The 21,349-nt window shown below is 46.4% G+C and overlaps 2 protein-coding genes across 2 annotated transcripts; one reads left to right on the top strand and one right to left on the bottom strand.

Annotated features, from left to right (window-relative positions):
• Positions 1-1,326: 1,326 nt before the first annotated feature.
• On the bottom strand, positions 1,327-21,050 carry LOC126991218 (apoptosis-inducing factor 1, mitochondrial-like). Its single transcript, XM_050849999.1, has 3 exons — positions 20,795-21,050; positions 4,830-4,981; positions 1,327-2,195 (listed from the first exon to the last, which is right to left on the bottom strand). Exons 1-3 carry the CDS (start codon positions 20,850-20,852, stop codon positions 2,031-2,033), a joined length of 375 nt encoding a protein of 124 aa, XP_050705956.1. The 5' UTR covers positions 20,853-21,050; the 3' UTR covers positions 1,327-2,030.
• On the top strand, positions 10,055-15,467 carry LOC126991257 (uncharacterized). The gene is made up of 3 exons (XM_050850039.1): positions 10,055-11,196; positions 11,298-11,396; positions 13,547-15,467. Exons 1-3 carry the CDS (start codon positions 10,748-10,750, stop codon positions 13,938-13,940), a joined length of 942 nt encoding a protein of 313 aa, XP_050705996.1. The 5' UTR covers positions 10,055-10,747; the 3' UTR covers positions 13,941-15,467.
• Positions 21,051-21,349: the final 299 nt, after the last annotated feature.

Raw genomic sequence — 21,349 nt, 5'->3', positions numbered from 1 at the left:
ATGCACAGCTTCTGATATCATAATAAGCATATTATTCCCACCATCACTGGTAGGTTATGACAGACAACTAGGCAAGACACAATTCACACGGTTCTGGTGACATGCAGCTGTTTGTTGTGTGGTTGTGTGGTTGTGTGGTTTGTAAACAATGCAAATGGCGGCCGGGCTGGTGTTGTGAGAAATATCTCCTCGTACATACTGGTGATGCACAGCTTCTGAGACCATAATGAGCATATTATTCCCACCATCACTTGTAGGTTATGACAGACAACTAGGCGAGACACAATTCACACGGTTCTGGTGACATGCAGCTGTTTGTTGTGTGGTTGTGTGGTTGTGTGGTTGTGTGGTTTTCAAACAATGCAAATGGCAGCCTGGCTGGGATTGCGTGAAATATCTCCTCGTACAAGACTCATGATGCACAGTTTCTGATATCATATTCACCCCATTATTCTCACTAATATTACTAATTAATAATGAACACATAGTTATTTTTTTCCAATATGATTCTTTTATGTAGCTTGTACTGCTCCTTAGTCATACAATCTTAAGCCACCTGTGACATCAAGATCAAGATATACAAATGGCGCCCGACAGGATAACAGGATAACAGCAGGGCATGGGCGATCCTACACCAATTTAATTTTTGTATAGTAGTTATTAGATCGCCCTGTATTCTATGGTAACATATTATAGGACAGCTATGGGCTATGAAGGATCATTAACAATAATAAAGGAAAGTTTGCTGTTGTTATTGGATAAGACGCAACACAGACACTTAAAAACACCTCAAAGAAGAAAAAATCATTAAAAATTTGTGCATTCGGCTAAACTTTCAGGCATTTTTTATGTGAAAAGGTGCGCACTACACATTCAGTGGAGAGAGAGAGAGAGAGAGAGAGAGAGAGAGAGAGAGAGAATATCCATTTCACCGAGATATCCATTCAGGCACTCCATCTCAGCCTCACTCATCTGAGAAAGAAATGATGGCCAGCACATGAGCGCCTGGCTAGTATTGGTATTGGTACCGCACCGTATAGCTGGTACCGTTACCTGCCCACCCCTATCGTTACGTACCGTGGCAGCGTGGGTACTGTGCTGTTGTTCAAGTGGCGCGCAGGAAGAACTGGGCTCAGCTGTGTGGCCGTGTGAGTCCAGCTGCGTGAGACATCTGTTGGACACTCCAGAAAATATCGCGTATAAGTGGAAAAAACGTGTAAATTAAACATTTATTTGGGTTTTGGAGCACGCGATATTTAAAAAAAAAAAATTAATAAATTAAACATTTAATTAAACATTTATTTGGGTTTTGGAATATTTAAAACGCGTAAATTAAACATTTATTTGGGTTTTGGACCACGCGATATTTAAAAAACGCGTAAATTAAACATTTATTTGGGTTTTGGACCACGCGATATTTAAAAAACGCGTAAATTAAACATTTATTTGGGTTTTGGACCACGCGATATTTAAAAAACGCGTAAATTAAACATTTATTTGGATTTTGGACCACGCATTATTTAAAAAACGTGTAAATTAAACATTTATTTGGGTTTTGGACCACGCGTTATTTAAAAAACGTGTAAATTAAACATTTATTTGGGTTTTGGACCACGCGTTATTTAAAAAACGCGTAAATTAAACATTTATTTGGGTTTTGGACCACGCATTATTTAAAAAACGTGTAAATTAAACATTTATTTGGGTTTTGGACCACGCGATATTTAAAAAACGCGTAAACCAAACTCGCGTAAATCAAGTTACCTGTACACTGGACCTGATGGCGGGAGCTTGTTCCATTCTCGCACTACAACGTTGGTGAAGAAATATTTGGTGCAGTCTGAGTTTACTTGTCTACATCTGAGTTTTACGCCATTGTTCCTCGTGCGCAAAGTGTCATCGATCATAAACAATGTTGATCTGTCTACATTCGTGAAACCATTAAGTATTTTAAAACATTCGATCAGTTTTCCTCGGAGGCGACGTTTCGAGAGAGAGAGAGAGAATGATTAAATGTATATTAAATAATACTAGAAATGCATGATCTCTATTAAATATTTCCAGAGGATGATGCCCAGCACAATGTTGTCTCTGAGGTAAAAGATTGTTCCCTTGCCATAGTCTAGAGAACTAGTATTTGCAGTCAAGGGGAAAAAAAAGCATGCAAACCATTGTTCCCGCAAACAGACGACATCCTACCACTGAATACCATTTCTTAACTTCACTTATCAGAACAGTAGCTAATCACTCCTAAGAGATGAAAAAGGGGAAAATATAGCTATGATCAGAACAGGCTAAATTTAACAAGTTAATTCAGAATATTTTAAGTTATTGAAAAACACAAAAAATAGAGTCTGGTACAACTAATTAAAGCAAAATAAACTTAATTGCTGATGGAATGAAAAAATATGGTCTGTTATATCTCGGCAAAACCTGTAAAGCCCCTCAAACACATTCACGGTCAAGGTCCCAATCCTCCCCGATCACTTATGACCAGGGCCAGGGAGAGCCATCACTGGGCCCTGGTACTATGAGTGTCATTGGGCCCCTACCATTTGGCGAGCGAAGTGAGCCCATCCAGCTGGGGGGATCAGGATTTTAGAATTTGACTGGCCCCCTTTGAGACCGGGCCCTGGTGTAAAGATACCAGCTTCACCCCCCTCTCACGGGCCCTGCTTATGACCAGCAAATTGTGACCAGACTGCTCGCAAAATTGGTGGTTTGACCGGTGTACTGCAGGCAGACTGGCTGCGTATCTCTGGTAAACTGTAGACCTATGTACAATTCTTTTATATCTTCACCTGGCGATTGATCTATGACAAGTGGAAGTCAGCCAGCAATAAGCCTTCTGTGTACCCTAGGCAGATATCTGGCAGACCTGCGTGAAGCCTATGGTCCGTCAGCGATCAAACATGGTCGTCGCTAATTTGGCAGGTGAAGCCTCTGGTCCGTCAGCGATCAAAACATGTCGATAAACTTCATGGCAGTGGGCAATATATTTGGCAGACCTGCGTGAAGCCTCTGGTCCGTCAGCGATCAAACATGGTCGTCGCTTCATGTGGTGGGCAGGGTATATATATTTGGCAGACCTGCGTGAAGCCTGTGGTCCATCAGCGATCAAACATGGTCGTCGCTTCATGTGGTGGGCAGGGTATGTATATTTGGCAGACCTGCGTGAAGCCTGTGGTCCATCAGCGATCAAACATGGTCGTCGCTTCATGTGGTGGGCAGGGTATGTATATTTAATGCCGCTTCAGGTGTTTTTGATCATTCCCGTTCTTGCTTTCCTCAGTTCTTATGGATGTGAGATTGAACTCCTTGCATTGGATGTGGACAGAGACCAAATTTGGATTCTTTTTAGAAGCAGTGAGTAGCGGGCTTTTTTATTTTATTAATGTTTACTTTTTTGTGCCCTTGAGCTGTCTCCTTTGCTGTAAAAAAAAAAAAAAAAAAAAACTACTGGAAAACAGACCACTGAAAAGAATACATAGAGCAAGTTGGGCAATGTGGGTGAAAGCATGGATGCAGAGAAGAGGTCATCAGTAAGTTCAATACCCTTATGAATTTGTGGCCGAGGACCGACCCAGCAGGCTTCAAAAACCCAATGTTCATGGCCAGGGACATGTTCCATGGATCAGAGGGCCACCACGTGCTGTCAAGAAGCTCGCCATCACCCTGAGGTTCCTTGCTACAGGTGACCATTGCCTCAGCCTCCAGTACACAGTGAGCATTGCAAACAACACAAGCAATGAGATAATTCCTGAAGCATGAGGCAACCATCGAAGATTTTCAAGCAGTGGTACAGTGTCCCTCAACACCAGGACGATGCAGAGCCAAGCATTACTCCTAAATTTTCTTCTTTTTTATTTTATTCTCTCTCTTCTTCTTCTCTTTAGGTTTTCTTTTCTCTTCCCCCCCTCTTCTTCCCAAAACATCATTCATTACTTAAATAATAATAGTAATAGTAGTAGTAGTAGTAGTAGTCGTCGGGAGTTTCGCCTTTGTAATGGCACTGCCTTGCTGCCCTGGATGGCAAACACATTGCCATCAGGTGCACCGGCCACCTGATGGCAGGCCACACCGTGCTAATCCCCAGGTCATACAGGTGTTGAAGCAGGTAACCTGTGACCTACCGCCAACCTGCTGCTGCCTGCCCACAGACCATATGTCAGTTTCCTAACGATCATGCACAGTCTGCCTGAGGCAAACCGCCAGTGATACCAACTGTCATTTCAGGTCAGGTCACACGTCTACCACTGGCTGACCTACAGTTGACCTGCAGCCTGCCGTTTGCGGCCAGCAGTCAACCCTACAGTGACTGGCTGGCATATAAGGTGTATGAATTTCAACCAATAACCGGCAGTAGACCTCAGGCTTGCCTGTGGTTTGCCCCTGGTTGCCAGCGGTTGACTGGTGGCAATCACAGGTGTACTGCCGGTCAGTCACAGTATTTTTTTTAAACTGGTGGTCGAGTGAGAGCATCCCCGATACTTACTAACATCTTGAAGTTGACCAGCAGTGGTCGGCAGCATCTATGGTCATGATGCATGGCACTTTGCTGCCAACCATCCCCGATCTCACTGCCGATCAGGGCAAATTTCTGATGCCAGCAGATCAGGAATGACTGGGACTGTGAGTGTGTGCACAAGGCTTAACAGGGTCAGCATGCTAACTTTAAACATCCTGTAGTGGCTTTGGCACAAGATAAACATATAACACAAGAACACAGACCACACGTGATTCATGCAAATCTTCAATATCAAGACTGTTTGTACCCTTACTGTAAGGGCTTCCACTTATTTTGATCTCAACATACCTGTTCAGTTTCAGATCTCAAGCCCTCTCCACAGCCTTGGCGTGTCCTTGGTGGCAGCCTTGGCAAGGACGCCCACAGCAGGCAAGGAGGAGTCAACAATGCCAATGCCTTCATAGCCAACTTCAGGTCCCAAGTCTGACCAGAACACAGACTGATGCCAGTAACCTGTAAAAAAATTATCATTAGCACATTTTATAAAAGTAAAATAAAGCTGGGGGCATCGCTGAGCCAAGCATCTTGTTGGCACTCATCTCTGGAGGCATTCCAAAAGGTTGAACAACAAAGGGTTCAATGTACTTGGTTTCTCGTCAAGGAGTGCAGGCAACAGAAGTGCTGAAGTAATCCTCAAGTTCTTGTTAGACTTAATCTGGTCTGATCTTTTAAAAGAATAGACATTAATATGTTAGAATGTGCAGAGCAAGATGACAAAAAAGATTTAAGGGTTGAAAAACTTACTATATATACAGATGAACTTCAACACTTAACCCTTTCGCACACCGTGACGCGATTCACGTCAAAACAGAATCGTCTACATCTGAGCTCTGCCAAAAATAAAGTATCTTTCAGAATCGCACCAAATTTTTTTACATGAAAGATCCAAGCTAGACCTATAAAATAAACTAATCGTCAACTCTCTCGTGCCGTTGGATTTGAAGTGATAATTGGTGGTGGATTAGTTGCCTCTCAGCAGAACAAACAGCCTATGAGCACGGACCATTAACCTCTTCACTACGAGCTGTCAAATCGCGCGCCCTTCCCATATCCGAGCACTATACCCGAGAGGAAATAAAACACGCACTGGCTGAAATGACCATGACGCAGTGCCAGTACTTGAAGGAGTCTTGTTCCTCGCACGTCACTCCTTGAAAATAATTTTGTTGAACAGAAATTGGATTTTCGAAATTTTAGAAAAAATATTAGAAAAGTGTAGTTATCCAGTACCATGATACTACATACTTTGGAATTTCCCACGATTTAATTTTCATAACTTTAAGCGATAAGATGCACATTACTTTGAATGCAAATATACAATACTTAGAATATACTTCATGGAGTGTTTTTATAATGGGTTCATGAGACTCACAGTTTGCTAGCGAATTAGAAGGGTCTAATGACGATGAAACTCAGTCAGACATACCAGTGAGTGAGTCAGACGATTACTACCTCCCAGAAAATGATCAATACACACAGTACGAGATGGCCGTCTCAGATTCTAGCCTGGTGACCTTGCCGTTGTTCCGGGTGACATGTGGCCTGCCTTCACTATCCTGTCCGATCCGTTCGCTGACCAAAGGACGTACATTCTGAAGTATGTTTATGCCACAAGGAGAAACCTTTGAGTGATATGGACTGTTTTCAGCTTTTCATTACCAAAGATTTCATTGACTCTCTCTGTTTGTGGACCAATGAGCGGGCACAGAAGTATTTCAGGGAAAATCCATAAAAAAAATGCCGGGCCGAAAGCCAGCGATAGAACGAGCCGGGGCCCCCTCCACCCTGTTAACTATAGCGGAAACCATCACTGTCTCACCGCGCCACCCGTAAAGCTCGGGTCATATCGCAATTTCAGTTTTCAATAAAAATCTAAGTTTTTGGGTCACTATCACAAACTCGGTGAATCGCAAACTTGAAACTCGCAATCCTGGAGACAGAACTGAAGCGTCATTACGATCAATTAAATAACCCCCAACACACAATTCAGTTTGACGCAGGGTGAGCGGGAGTGCTTGGGGCAGATCGCGCAGTAATGATGGGGTTATCAATCCTGCACTTACATGTTATCCTAAGAGCAGTAAAATGGGAGGCCAGAGCTGTAAAATACTTTAGAGAAGGGGAAAAAAGTGACTGGATTATGAGGATGAACAGGAGAAAGGAAGACTCTACCATGGCTGTGCCCTGGATGGAACCCAGATATAGCAACCAAGAGACAATCAAGCTAGAATTTTAATTAAAGCTGCAAATCATATAAATTTACCCAAAATCAGTCAAACAAATAAAAGAGTACATTTTACATGCTTAACTTAAAATCATGTGTGTGTAAATACTTGAGGGTTCATTAACAGTAAGGGCAAGTTATTAATGGATTCTACAAAGCTCAACTAGACTTCTAAATATATTACAGTTAATGCAAGTAGACGCCCTATATGTGTCAGTTTATATTCTGCTTGTGCATTGTATAACTCAGAACATAGCTGCAGATTCTGAGGGTAGTATTTACTTAAGAAAGTTCTGATTGCACACGGACAATACACTTATTTCAGTAATACTAAAACATCCTATCAGCTGATGGAAGCATATTATACATACATTTGCCCTACAACCTTAGACACATAATGCACATATATAATAAAATAATAATAATAATAATAATGGGCATATTAGGATAAGTTGAGATATCTGTCAGTATTTGATCCGCTGATGTGGTGTCAGACAGACAGAGGTCAAAAGTGGGAGACTCACCGTGCATCCCACCAAACCTCAAAGTGTGGCACCCAGCTGTGACGTTAATCTACCTCAGCCCAGCGTTTGGCGACACGCACGCCATATTATCCCTATCGCTGTGCATGGCAAGGAAGCGACTATCCCCCCAGGCGCACTCTGGCAGCCCAACGGGGGGAGGGGGGTCTCTTTTAACCTCTGTATCTCAAAAACTATTCATCACAGCTAAAAAACAAAAACACCATTGGAAAGAGGAGGCCAAGATCTATAGGACTCGGTTATGTATGCCTCTCCTGTGAATGTACAGGCATGTTTGGGGGGGGTTGCCAGTGAACACTTACGTCAGTTTGAACGCAGCGGTCAGCTATATTGAGGAAACTGTGGACATCTCTCTATGAGGTGCTGGCAAGGTAGTATTGCCAACTGCAAAATTTACAACTATGTATCTGGTCAAAGAATCAATCAGGTGAAGCTTTGCAAAAATGCCGCAATATTGCACAAGAACATCCACCAGTTACTTGTCCGTAGATTTTCCGTGCTAGGCTGACATGATTTTCCACCAAATTTAGTGGAAAACCCACTGAATTGTCAATCCTGTGTTGTGATAAATAGTGTTGGAACACTCTCATACGCGGGAGATTTGAGTGTGGCTGGAGCTGCTGCGAGCGTTTAGCAATGAAAGGGTTAAGAGAAGTGTAAATAACCCAGCCAATATTCAGCCCACTAACACAATGTCTTCAGCCAACCCCCACACAGAGGTTAAAAGTGACTCACATATACTGTATTTCCCGCCATATAAGACGCACTTTTTTTCAAAAAAGAAGGTTTGAAAAATCACCCTGCATCTTATACAGCGATGGTTAGGTTTTGGTAGGCCGAGGGTTATTGTTACTGGTATGAAACCAACGCCTGAAACACAACTGTTTGACACAATGGCTCCCAGGTGTCCCCAGAATGAAATAAACCGTATTTTGTGGTGTGTAACACGCACTTTTTTTCACTCAGAAAATGCCAAAAAGTTACCCCTGCCCAGTATACAACAAAGGTACAAATTTTGATTCATTTAATTAAATAATGAACAGTGTGATGCAACAGAAAAGGAAAGTATGAATAAGCAGAAGAGAGGAGGAGGAGAACATGACCATACAGGTCACAAGACGCAGCACACGTGGGAGCCAGGGCAGCAACACACAACACCGCCGCAGCACAGCAGTGTGCCGGGCACCTTGGCGGTGATGGGCAAGGCGTCCATTACACCAGAACAGTATTGGTGGAGCAGGGTGCTGCCTCGTGGGGTGGACTTGGGCAGATTAGTCTGGAGGTATTTCTGCTGTGCAGCTCAGCTGACGTTTTCTGTGATACATGTTCAAAAGAACGGGATATACGTGGATGACTAAAGTGTTTATTGTAAATGCTTTTTTTTTTCTCATTTCAAGATAACTATATTAAAACAATATGACTGCTTGCCTCCACCCATCCTGCAGCTCAGATGCACACAACTTTCTACTCATGCTCATCCCTATACTGTCCAAACCCCTTATGCAAGAGTTAACCAGCATCTCCATTCTTTCATCCCCTTCACTAGTAAACTCTGGAACAGCCTTCCTTCATCTGCGAAATCATTCAGAAAGACCTCAATCACATTATCGAATGGTCGGAAAAATGGCAAATGTCTTTTAATGTTGACAAATGCAAAGTCATGCACATTGGGTCCCAAAATAGTAACCACACATACATCATGAATGGGAGACCTCTACAAGCGATGCAGGAGGAAAAGGATCTTGGAGTCACTATCAGCAGCGACCTGAAACACGCGAATATCACTGTAAAAAGCCTACAGCAACACTATGCTCGGGTTCATAGCGAGGAACTTCGAGTCTAAAACACCAGACGTGATGCTAGCCTTGTATAATTCCATGGTAAGACCGCACCTCGAGTATGCAGTGCAGTTCTGGTCTCCTAATTACAGAAAGGACATTGCTTTACTGGAAAGGATTCAACGACGCGCCACAAAGATGATTCCAACCTTCAGGGCCCAACCGTACGAGGAACGACTCAAGCGACTCAATCTCTTTACACTGGAGGAAAGACGCCTACGAGGGGATATGATTCAAGTCTTCAAGTATCTGAAAAAGTTCAATAACGTCGATTACTCCAAATTCTTTGAACCGCAAACCAACTCAAGAACTATAAATAACGGTTTAGCCATTCAGTCGAGTCGATCATGTAACACAGACATTGGGAGGAGTTTCTTTTCAAACCGAGTCATCCGCCACTGGAACAACCTTCCCTCAGAAGTAGTGAATGTGAATACCATCAACTCCTTCAAGTATAGAATCGACCGTCATTTCGCTGCGTCGGGAGTAAACTGAATATCGAGGTGCTGTCATCTGCTCCCCAATATCGAGGTGCTGTCATCTGCTCCCCAATATCGAGGTGCTGTCATCTGCTCCCCAATATCGAGGTGCTGTCATCTGCTCCCCAATATCGAGGTGCTGTCATCTGCTCCTCAATATCGAGGTGCTGTCATCTGCTCCCCAATATCGAGGTGCTGTCATCTGCTCCCCAATATCGAGGTGCTGTCATCTGCTCCCCAAGCCCCAAGTGGCGGTCGAGGAGGTTAAATCACCCAAGCGGGCAACCTCGTATGAGCCAATAGACTTTCTGTTGCCTGCGTTTCCATGTTTCCTCCTGCCCATGACTTGAGCTCTTTCAAGAAGTGTATCAAGACACCTCTCTTTTGGCCACTCTACTTATCGCTATATGAGAGCAACAGTTACCGGGCTTTTTTTTTCTCTGTGCTATAAAAAATAAATAAATAAATAAATAAATTATTGAAAGAAATTAATCAGCATGTTTCAACTTGAAAGTAGGTATTCACTTCCTGAAAGCCAAGATCAAGACCAAGATTGCCCATTGAACGCAGCGCCCCCTTGTGGTTAGTTCTCTCAGCAGCTCGGCAAAAGTCACTGCCTGCACTCTGCACAATGACTGAACCCACCAACCAACCCTTTTGTTCACCATTTCAAAGTCACAGCTGCTCGGGGGAAGAGATCTGCAATTGTTCAACCAACAGTGGAACACTTGGAACACACAGAAGGGCAGGAAAGCAACACACGGTATCATAGTCATAATTAACGTGACCAAATGTAATACTGCACACACATTAAGCTCAGGGAAACTGTGGAGGTTGTTTTTCTTTTTTTCTAAATATATCTTGCCAAATTATAGGGGTGTCTTGTACACCGGTGTGTTTTATATGGCGGGAAATACGGTATCTACCATCCAACCTTATCACGGAGGCTGGGACTTGACTCTCTCCTTGACAAGGCAGCAGAAAATATCGTGTTAGCAGAAGACACCTTGTTAGCTATGGAATAATGGCTTAACCCTTCCGCTGCGATTGGCACGGATTTCGCCTTCTCTGGTAGCCTGGTAACACATACAGTCCCAGGTCTTTCTCTGCCTCTGTGGTGGGTAGTGGTGTTTCCCATGTGGTATTGGTGTGCTGGATATCCCTTCACTGGTAGCCTGGTAACATACAGTCCCAGGTCTTTCTCTGCCTCTGTGGTGGATAGTGGAGTGTTTCCCATGTGGTATTGGTGTGCTGGATATCCCTTCACTGGTAGCCTGGTAACATACACTCCCAGGTCTTTCTCTGCCTCTGTGGTGGATAGTGGAGTGTTTCCCATGTGGTATTGGTGTGCTGGATATCCCTTCACTGGTAGCCTGGTAACATACACTCCCAGGTCTTTCTCTGTGGTGGATAGTGGAGTGTTTCCCATGTGGTATTGGTGTGCTGGATATCCCTTCACTGGTAGCCTGGTAACATACAGTCCCAGGTCTTTCTCTGCCTCTGTGGTGGATAGTGGAGTGTTTCCCATGTGGTATTGGTGTGCTGGATATCCCTTCACTGGTAGCCTGGTAACATACACTCCCAGGTCTTTCTCTGCCTCTGTGGTGGATAGTGGAGTGTTTCCCATGTGGTATTGGTGTGCAGGATATCCCTTCACTGGTAGCCTGGTAACACATACACTCCCAGGTCTTTCTCTGCCTCTGTGGTGGATAGTGGAGTGTTTCCCATGTGGTATTGGTGTGCTGGATATCCCTTCTCTGGTAGCCTGGTAACATACACTCCCATGTCTTTCTCTGGGGTTGATAGTTGAGTGTTTCCCATGTGGTATTGGTGTGCTGGATATCCCTTCACTGGTAGCCTGGTAACACATACACTCCCAGGTCTTTCTCTGCCTCTGTGGTGGATAGTGGAGTGTTTCCCATGTGGTATTGGTGTGCTGGATATCCCTTCACTGGTAGCCTGGTAACATACACTCCCAGGTCTTTCTCTGTGGTGGATAGTGGAGTGTTTCCCATGTGGTATTGGTGTGCTGGATATCCCTTCACTGGTAGCCTGGTAACATACACTCCCAGGTCTTTCTCTGCCTCTGTGGTGGATAGTGGAGTGTTTCCCATGTGGTATTGGTGTGCTGGATATCCCTTCACTGGTAGCCTGGTAACATACACTCCCAGGTCTTTCTCTGCCTCTGTGGTGGATAGTGGAGTGTTTCCCATGTGGTATTGGTGTGCTGGATATCCCTTCACTGGTAGCCTGGTAACACATACACTCCCAGGTCTTTCTCTGCCTCTGTGGTGGATAGTGGAGTGTTTCCCATGTGGTATTGGTGTGCTGGATATCCCTTCACTGGTAGCCTGGTAACATACACTCCCAGGTCTTTCTCTGTGGTGGATAGTGGAGTGTTTCCCATGTGGTATTGGTGTGCTGGATATCCCTTCACTGGTAGCCTGGTAACATACACTCCCAGGTCTTTCTCTGTGGTGGATAGTGGAGTGTTTCCCATGTGGTATTGGTGTGCTGGATATCCCTTCACTGGTAGCCTGGTAACATACACTCCCAGGTCTTTCTCTGCCTCTGTGGTGGATAGTGGAGTGTTTCCCATGTGGTATTGGTGTGCTGGATATCCCTTCACTGGTAGCCTGGTAACATACACTCCCAGGTCTTTCTCTGTGGTGGATAGTGGAGTGTTTCCCATGTGGTATTGGTGTGCTGGATATCCCTTCACTGGTAGCCTGGTAACATACACTCCCAGGTCTTTCTCTGCCTCTGTGGTGGATAGTGGAGTGTTTCCCATGTGGTATTGGTGTGCTGGATATCCCTTCACTGGTAGCCTGGTAACATACAGTCCCAGGTCTTTCTCTGCCTCTGTGGTGGATAGTGGAGTGTTTCCCATGTGGTATTGGTGTGCTGGATATCCCTTCACTGGTAGCCTGGTAACATACACTCCCAGGTCTTTCTCTGCCTCTGTGGTGGATAGTGGAGTGTTTCCCATGTGGTATTGGTGTGCTGGATATCCCTTCACTGGTAGCCTGGTAACATACACTCCCAGGTCTTTCTCTGCCTCTGTGGTGGATAGTGGAGTGTTTCCCATGTGGTATTGGTGTGCTGGATATCCCTTCACTGGTAGCCTGGTAACATACACTCCCAGGTCTTTCTCTGCCTCTGTGGTGGATAGTGGAGTGTTTCCCATGTGGTATTGGTGTGCTGGATATCCCTTCACTGGTAGCCTGGTAACATACACTCCCAGGTCTTTCTCTGCCTCTGTGGTGGATAGTGGAGTGTTTCCCATGTGGTATTGGTGTGCTGGATATCCCTTCACTGGTAGCCTGGTAACATACACTCCCAGGTCTTTCTCTGCCTCTGTGGTGGATAGTGGAGTGTTTCCCATGTGGTATTGGTGTGCTGGATATCCCTTCACTGGTAGCCTGGTAACATACACTCCCAGGTCTTTCTCTGCCTCTGTGGTGGATAGTGGAGTGTTTCCCATGTGGTATTGGTGTGCTGGATATCCCTTCACTGGTAGCCTGGTAACATACACTCCCAGGTCTTTCTCTGCCTCTGTGGTGGATAGTGGAGTGTTTCCCATGTGGTATTGGTGTGCTGGATATCCCTTCACTGGTAGCCTGGTAACATACACTCCCAGGTCTTTCTCTGCCTCTGTGGTGGATAGTGGAGTGTTTCCCATGTGGTATTGGTGTGCTGGATATCCCTTCACTGGTAGCCTGGTAACATACACTCCCAGGTCTTTCTCTGCCTCTATGGTGGATAGTGGAGTGTTTCCCATGTGGTATTGGTGTGCTGGATATCCCTTCACTGGTAGCCTGGTAACATACACTCCCAGGTCTTTCTCTGCCTCTGTGGTGGATAGTGGTGTTTCCCATGTGGTATTGGTGTGCTGGATATCCCTTCACTGGTAGCCTGGTAACATACACTCCCAGGTCTTTCTCTGCCTCTGTGGTGGATAGTGGAGTGTTTCCCATGTGGTATTGGTGTGCTGGATATCCCTTCACTGGTAGCCTGGTAACATACACTCCCAGGTCTTTCTCTGCCTCTGTGGTGGATAGTGGAGTGTTTCCCATGTGGTATTGGTGTGCTGGATATCCCTTCACTGGTAGCCTGGTAACATACAGTCCCAGGTCTTTCTCTGCCTCTGTGGTGGATAGTGGAGTGTTTCCCATGTGGTATTGGTGTGCTGGATATCCCCTCCCAAGGTGCAGGACTTTACATTTTTCTTCATTGAATTGTAGCAGACACTTTTTGTTCCGTTCCTGTAACTTGGTGAGGTCTTCTGGTAGGAAATTTGCAGTCAAAGGGTTAAGTAGGCCTAAGTAGGATCTTGCCTAAGACTTCTAAAATGCCATTTCTTATCATAATTTCATGTCAGGTGAGATCAAAGTTGGATCCTTTCAAGTAACAGATTATTTGTTAGACGGAGCCAGCGTTGCCAAATTATCGTACTCATCGCACTGTATTGTCGTAGTTCCTGACCGATAACAAAAAGCATCAATAAATAACAGTTTTAACGCTAACTTTCATGTGCTATCGTTGTGTGTGTGGTTGCGGTAGTCTTCGGGCCTAAAAATGATAAATGAAATCTTCAGAGTACGACAATTGGCAACGCTGGACAGAGGAGGCATCTGGGCGCATCCTGGACGGTGTTTGGCTGCCAGTATCTTGACCCAGCCGTCAGACTTGCACCGCGGTCATGTGTGCACAGGGATGTTTTGGTCTGGCAGCAGTATAGCCCACTTGAACCCCTCCTATTACTACTTTTTTACAGTGGAAATGACATGACTCAATATTAAGTGAACATGAGCAATATGAAACCCATTTTTAACCTCTTCACTACGGGCTGCCAAATCACGCGCCCTTCCCATATCCGAGCACTATACCCGAGAGGAAATAAAGCACACACTGGCTGAAATGACCATGACGAGAGACCAAATGACGCGTAAACTGTGTCATCGGATGCAAGGGGTTAAAAAGTTAAGAGGTATTTGGCGTGATGATTGATCCGAGCTTTGGAAATGTAGGTTATGTTGCACACCACTGTACCAATGATGGGACCCCACTCTGGGCTCTCACGCCTGGCTTGCACGCTTCCATCAACACATCCATCATCTTACCCATAACAGCCAACTCTTACAACTACTCACAGAGGCAAAACTATTACACAGTACGACAGACTCCACTTTAAACCACACAGCCAGAAAACCTGAGCGTCACAACCACAGACAATAAGAATATTTCACCAAGCGTTGTTTCACCCACAATGCGTGTGTCGTCTGTGACTCCTAATCTAAATACATACAAGGTCAAGTGTTGAGTGGCATGCAAATGTTTACTGCATTAGTCTGCATAATATGACCATTCCTGCAGTGTCTTTGGTGTCTGTTGCTGTTTACATGTCAGGGAGGAGTCGCAGATGACTCTTGATGCATGGTGTTATTGCCTCTTCTTAAGTGTGGCCAGGCAACCCACCAGCTCAAAAGTTCTCACACTCCATGGTTTAACCCTTTCGCTACTAAATGCTCACAGCGGGGACCAGCGTAACTTGCCAGTGCTGCTAAATGCTCACAGCGGGGACCAGCGTAACTTGCCGGTGGTGCTAAATGCTCACAGCGGGGACCAGCGTAACTTGCCGGTGGTGCTAAATGCTCACAGCGGGGACCAGCGTAACTTGCCGGTGGTGCTAAATGCTCACAGCGGGGACCAGCGTAACTTGCCGGTGCTGCTAAATGCTCACAGCGGGGACCAGCGTAACTTGCCGGTGGTGCTAAATGCTCACAGCGGGGACCAGCGTAACTTGCCGGTGCTGCTAAATGCTCACAGCGGGGACCAGCGTAACTTGCCAGTGGTGCTAAATGCTCTGGCGGGGACCAGCGTAACTTGCCGGTGGTGCTAAATGCTCACAGCGGGGACCAGCGTAACTTGCCAGTGCTGCTAAATGCTCTGGCGGGGACCAGCTTAACTTGCCGGTGGTGCTAAATGCTCACAGCGGGGACCAGCGTAACTTGCCGGTGCTGCTAAATGCTCACAGCGGGGACCAGCGTAACTTGCCGGTGCTGCTAAATGCTCACAGGGAGGACCAGCGTAACTTGCCAGTGCTGCTAAATGCTCACAGGGAGGACCAGCGTAACTTGCCAGTGCTGCTAAATGCTCACAGGGAGGACCAGCGTAACTTGCCAGTGGTGCTAAATGCTCACAGGGAGGACCAGCGTAACTTGCCAGTGGTGCTAAATGCTCGCTGCCAGCGCGTCACACTCAAATTTCCCGCATATGAGTGTTCCAAAACTATTTCTCACCCCACAGCACTGCCAATTCAGTGGGTTTTCCACTAAATATGGACCAAATAGTTGTAGATTGGCAACACTACCCTGCCAGCACCCCCATCAAGAGATCTACTCAGTTGCCTCAATACGGCTGACCGTCACGCATGCACAAATGTACATCTTCACAGCCAAGACCCCCTGAACATGCGTGTACATTCCCAGGAAACATTTGAAACATTTGAAACATTTTATTATCCCTTTTTTATACAATTATGTATTTACAATAATTTACTAGTGCTTACACGACTGAATCCTATAGATCTTGGCCTCCTCTTCCCAATGGTGTTTTTGTTTTTAGCTGTGATGAAGAGTTTGGATTGATAGCATAAACGGAGATCTAAGGGAGAAGAATTTAAACCCAGAGATGGCCAACAACAGAAATCCGTGGAGAAGGCTCATTCACAACGGCGACCCCGAATAGGGAAAAGCTGGGAAGAAGAAGAAGAAGAAGAAGCTGTGATGAATAGTTTGTGAGCTATTTTGCGGCTGCGGCAATGGCTCCCCAAAAGGCATTGAAAAGTCAATCATTTAGTGATTTCCAGAGAAAAATACTCCATGATAAACAGCATCAAAAAACACCCAGAATAAAAATGTTCTTTTCCAAGTTTGAGCAACGTTAATGAAACAAATCTTTACCCATTGCAGAAACAAATGACTTCCAGGAAACAGGAGGAGGCCAAAACCCCTGTCAGGAAGGTTAGTTTAAATTTATTCGGCATGCAGTGTAGGGAATACAGCGGAAATGGAAATACACGGCACAGGAATAAATGCCCACAACTCCTATGAAAGCCTTGTCAAATATGTGTTTCTTCAGGTTCACGGTACAGAGGAAGGGTCACACTACCACCATGGTCATGAAACTACTCCTGGAAATGCCCACAACTCCTATGAAAGCCTTGTCAAATATGTGTTTCTTCAGGTTCACGGTACAGAGGAAGGGTCAAACTACCACCAGGGTCATGAAACTACTCCTGGAAATACCCACAACTCCTATGAAAGCCTTGTCAAATGTGTGTTTCTTCAGGTTCACGGTACAGAGGAAGGGTCACACTACCACCAGGGTCATGAAACTACTCCTGGAAATACCCACAACTCCTATGAAAGCCTTGTCAAATATGTGTTTCTTCAGGTTCACGGTACAGAGGAAGGGTCACACTACCACCAGGGTCATGAAACTACTCCTGGACTCCATAATTAATTGCATTTTATTTTGGCCAGAAATAAGCAATCAGTACGTCAAAATTTGTAGACTACCCTCTCATTAGTAATCCCTTAGAAAATTGGTTAGTTATCAAAATGTATATAGACAGGAAATGATGAAAATTGCAAATAATCAGAGAATAGAGGAGCATTCATCATCCTTGACTGTCATGATTCAGGAGAGCTGGCACCTTCCAAAGAATAACAAGATGGGTAGGCGGTGGCTGAACTGGTAGCGTACTGGGCCCACATTCGCCGCGTGATGGACGACGCGGGTTCGAATCCTCACGCTACCACTGGGATTTTTCAGTCACCGCCGAGTGGCTTAAAACTACCCACATGCTGTCCTGAAGACCACCCATCAACCCGGACTCGAGCGGAAGCCGTCCAAGTGAATCAAGTACGAGTTCCGGGGGGCAGCATGAGCCAGTGCAAGATGGCGCCACTGTAAACACTCCCCTGCGCCAGAACGGGCTGGGCCGACCATCAGGCCCCACCAGGAAGAAGCCTTGGACCGACCATCAGGCCCCACCAGGAAGAAGCCTTGGGCCGACCATCAGGCCCCACCGGGAAGAAGCCTTGGGCCGACCATCAGGCCCCACCAGGAAGAAGCCTTGGACCGACCATCAGGCCCCACCAGGAAGAAGCCTTGGGGCGACCATCAGGCCCCACCAGGAAGAAGCCTTGGACCGACCATCAGGCCCCACCGGGAAGAACCCTTGGGCCGACCATCAGGCCCCACCGGGAAGAAGCCTTGGACCGACCATCAGGCCCCACCGGGAAGAAGCCTTGGACCGACCATCAGGCCCCACCAGGAAGAAGCCTTGGGCCGACCATCAGGCCCCACCGGGAAGAAGCCTTGGACCGACCATCAGGCCCCACCAGGAAGAAGCCTTGGACCGACCATCAGGCCCCACCGGGAAGAACCCTTGGGCCGACCATCAGGCCCCACCGGAAGAAGCCTTGGACCGACCATCAGGCCCCACGGGAAGAAGCCTTGGGCGGACCATTAGGCCCCACCGGGAAGAAGCCTTGGGCCGACCATCAGGCCCCACCGGGAAGAAGCCTTGGACCAAACATTAGGCCACACCAGGAAGAAGCCTTGGGCCGACCATCAGGCCACACCGGGAAGAAGCCTTGGGCCGACCATCAGGCCCCACCGGGAAGAAGCCTTGGACCGACCATCAGGCCCCACCGGGACGAACCCTTGACCCGCCCAACAGGCCCCACCGGGAAGAAGCCTTGGCCCGACCAACAGGCCCCACCGGGAAGAAGCCTTGGACCGACCATCAGGCCCCACCAGGAAGAAGCCTTGGACCGACCATCAGGCCCCACCGGGAAGAAGCCTTGGACCGACCATCAGGCCCCACCGGGAAGAAGCCTTGGACCGACCATCAGGCCCCACCGGGAAGAAGCCTTGGACCGACCATCAGGCCCCACCGGGAAGAAGCCTTGGACCGACCATCAGGCCCCACGGGAAGAAGCCTTGGGCCGACCATCAGGCCCCACCGGAAGAAGCCTTGGACCGACCATCAGGCCCCACCGGAAGAAGCCTTGTACCGACCATCAGGCCCCACCGGGAATAAGCCTTGGACCGACCATCAGGCCCCACCAGGAAGAAGCCTTGGACCGACCATCAGGCCCCACCAGGAAGAAGCCTTGGACCGACCATCAGGCCCCACCGGGAAGAAGCCTTGGACCGACCATCAGGCCCCACCGGGAAGAAGCCTTGGACCGACCATCAGGCCCCACCGGGAAGATGCCTACAGGCAGCGACGTAAAAAAAAAAGAAAAGAAAAATCAGTCGTGCATGAACGGGGCTTTGGCCTCAAATTTGGCAAGTGTCTGTTCTGGCACACTTTGCTCGATTTCCTGTCCATGAACCAAACAATGCAGGCTTGGTGGTTACTCTCAACCGGGGTGACTTCGGACAGTTTTCAAGGTTTTTTGCATATGAAATTTTTGTTTGAAGGCCTGGGATCAATGCTGAGTGTGCATTTACTCTGTATTGCTAATGCCTAACACTACATGGTGCAACACTTTCACGAAACTTAATAGTTTTTGCGCTAAGTGAAAAAATATGGGTGTCTGAAGTCACGCCATGTCTGGGGGGACTTCGGACAGTGGGTGTATTTCATTGGGTTTACATATCTGAGCCTGTTTGCATATTCCAGAGGTGACTTCGGACACTGTTGAACCGGGGGAAAAAATGGCAAAAAATCTTGGGAAAGAAGTTCCCACATTTCAGGTCAGGAGTAGCAGAAAAGTAAAAAAAATGTTACTACAAAAAAACTATAAGATGTAGAGCACAGTTTCAGTTTTTTTGGGGGAAGCTTAATGATCACAGAAACACCACAAAAGTTTTCTATAATGGCAGGGCAACATTCAAGGGGAGGGTATGGGCAAACACCACAAGAGTTTTCTATAATGGCAGGGCAACATTCAAGGGGGGGGTATGGGCAAACACCACAAGAGTTTTCTATAATGGCAGGGCAACATTCAAGGGGGGGGTATGGGCAAACACCACAAGAGTTTTCTATAATGGCAGGGCAACATTCAAGGGCAGGGTATGGGCAAACACCAGAGTTTTCTATAATGGCAGGGCAACATTCAAGGGGGGGGTATGGGCAAACACTACAAGAGTTTTCTATAATGGCAGGGCAACATTCAAGGGCAGGGTATGGGCAAACACAAAGGTTTTCTATAATGGCAGGGCAACATTCAAGGGGGGGTATGCAAACACACAAGTTTTCTATACTGGCAGGGCAACATTCAAGGGGGGGGTATGGGCAAACACCACAAGAGTTTTCTATAATGGCAGGGCAACATTCAAGGGGGGGGTATGGGCAAACACACAAGTTTTCTATAATGGCAGGGCAACATTCAAGGGGAGGTATGGGCAAACACCACAAGAGTTTCTATAATGGCAGGGCAACATTCAAGAGGGGGTATGGGCAAACACAAACACAAGTTTTCTATAATGGCAGGGCAACATTCAATGGGGTAATGGGCAAACACTACAATCTTACCAGAGAGAGAGAGAGAGAGATGGGTTCAGTTAATGTCTTAGATTGAAGTTGAGAGATTAGGTTGAGAGAGAGAGAGAGAGAGAGAGAGAGAGAGAGAGAGAGAGAGAGAGAGGTTAGGTTAAGTTAGATTAGGTTGAGAGAGAGAGAGAGAGAGAGAGAGAGAGAGAGAGAGAGAGAGAGAGAGAGAGAGAGAAGTTAGGTTAGGTTAGAGAGAGAGAGAGAGATAGGTTAAGTTCAGTTAGATTAGGCTGAGAGAGAGAGAGAGAGAGAGAGTTAGAGAGAGAGAGAGAGAGAGTTCAGTTAGATTAGGTTGAGAGAGAGAGAGAGTTCAGTTAGATTAGGTTGAGAGAGAGGTTAGGTTAAGTTAGATTAGGTGAGAGAGAGAGAGAGAGTTAGGTTAAGTTAGATTAGGTTGAGAGAGAGAGAGAGAGAGAGAGAGAGAGAGAGAGAGAGAGAGAGAGAGAGAGAGAGAGAGGAAAGGGAAGCCCTCCTCCTCCTCCTTGGACCCGTCACATACAAGTAGGAATGACCTCACTTCTCTTCCTCCTCCTCCTCTTCCTGGCCTCCCTCCTCCTCCTCCTGCTGACCCCATCCCTGCTCCTGGCCCTCCTGCTCCTGTTCCCACCTGCCATTCCAGGATTCCCGGCGTTCCCAGCGAGGTATTCCCAAAAAGGTGGAGCCATTCCGACCGCCAGGCTCAAAATGGCGGGCTGGGTGAAGGGCGACGGGCCTACCGATATTTATCTCGACATTAACATTTATTACTTATTTATTAACTTCAAAAGCAAAGAAGTGACTTAAATAACTCCAAAACTATTTATTACGTATCAAAACACTATATGGTCTTGTGTGGAGTGACGAAACACGAGTCTAGCCGTGTTCTGAGTCTTGTATATATATATTAACTACTTTATTTGTAGACCTAAAAGGAAGAAAAGTAACTCCAATACACTTAAAGTAGTTAATTAGGCCTAAAACACAATATAGATAATTACTGGAGGCGTAGACGAGTCCAGTCAGTGATCACAGGGGAAACGAGCCTAACCATTTCACTGATTTCAGGGGGTACTTAACTGAATCTTCCTGACGACTTATAATATTTACCTCCATTTTTCCTACCCTTCCCTTCACTCCTCCTCCACCTCCTCGCATCCACACACAGCCCAATCCTTCCTCTATC

The sequence above is a fragment of the Eriocheir sinensis genome, unplaced genomic scaffold (assembly GCF_024679095.1).
Source record: "Eriocheir sinensis breed Jianghai 21 unplaced genomic scaffold, ASM2467909v1 Scaffold252, whole genome shotgun sequence".
NCBI classification, from domain to species: Eukaryota; Metazoa; Arthropoda; class Malacostraca; order Decapoda; family Varunidae; genus Eriocheir; species Eriocheir sinensis.
The sequence above is the reverse complement of the archived record's forward strand: the minus strand, read 5'-3'. Positions and strand labels throughout refer to the sequence as shown.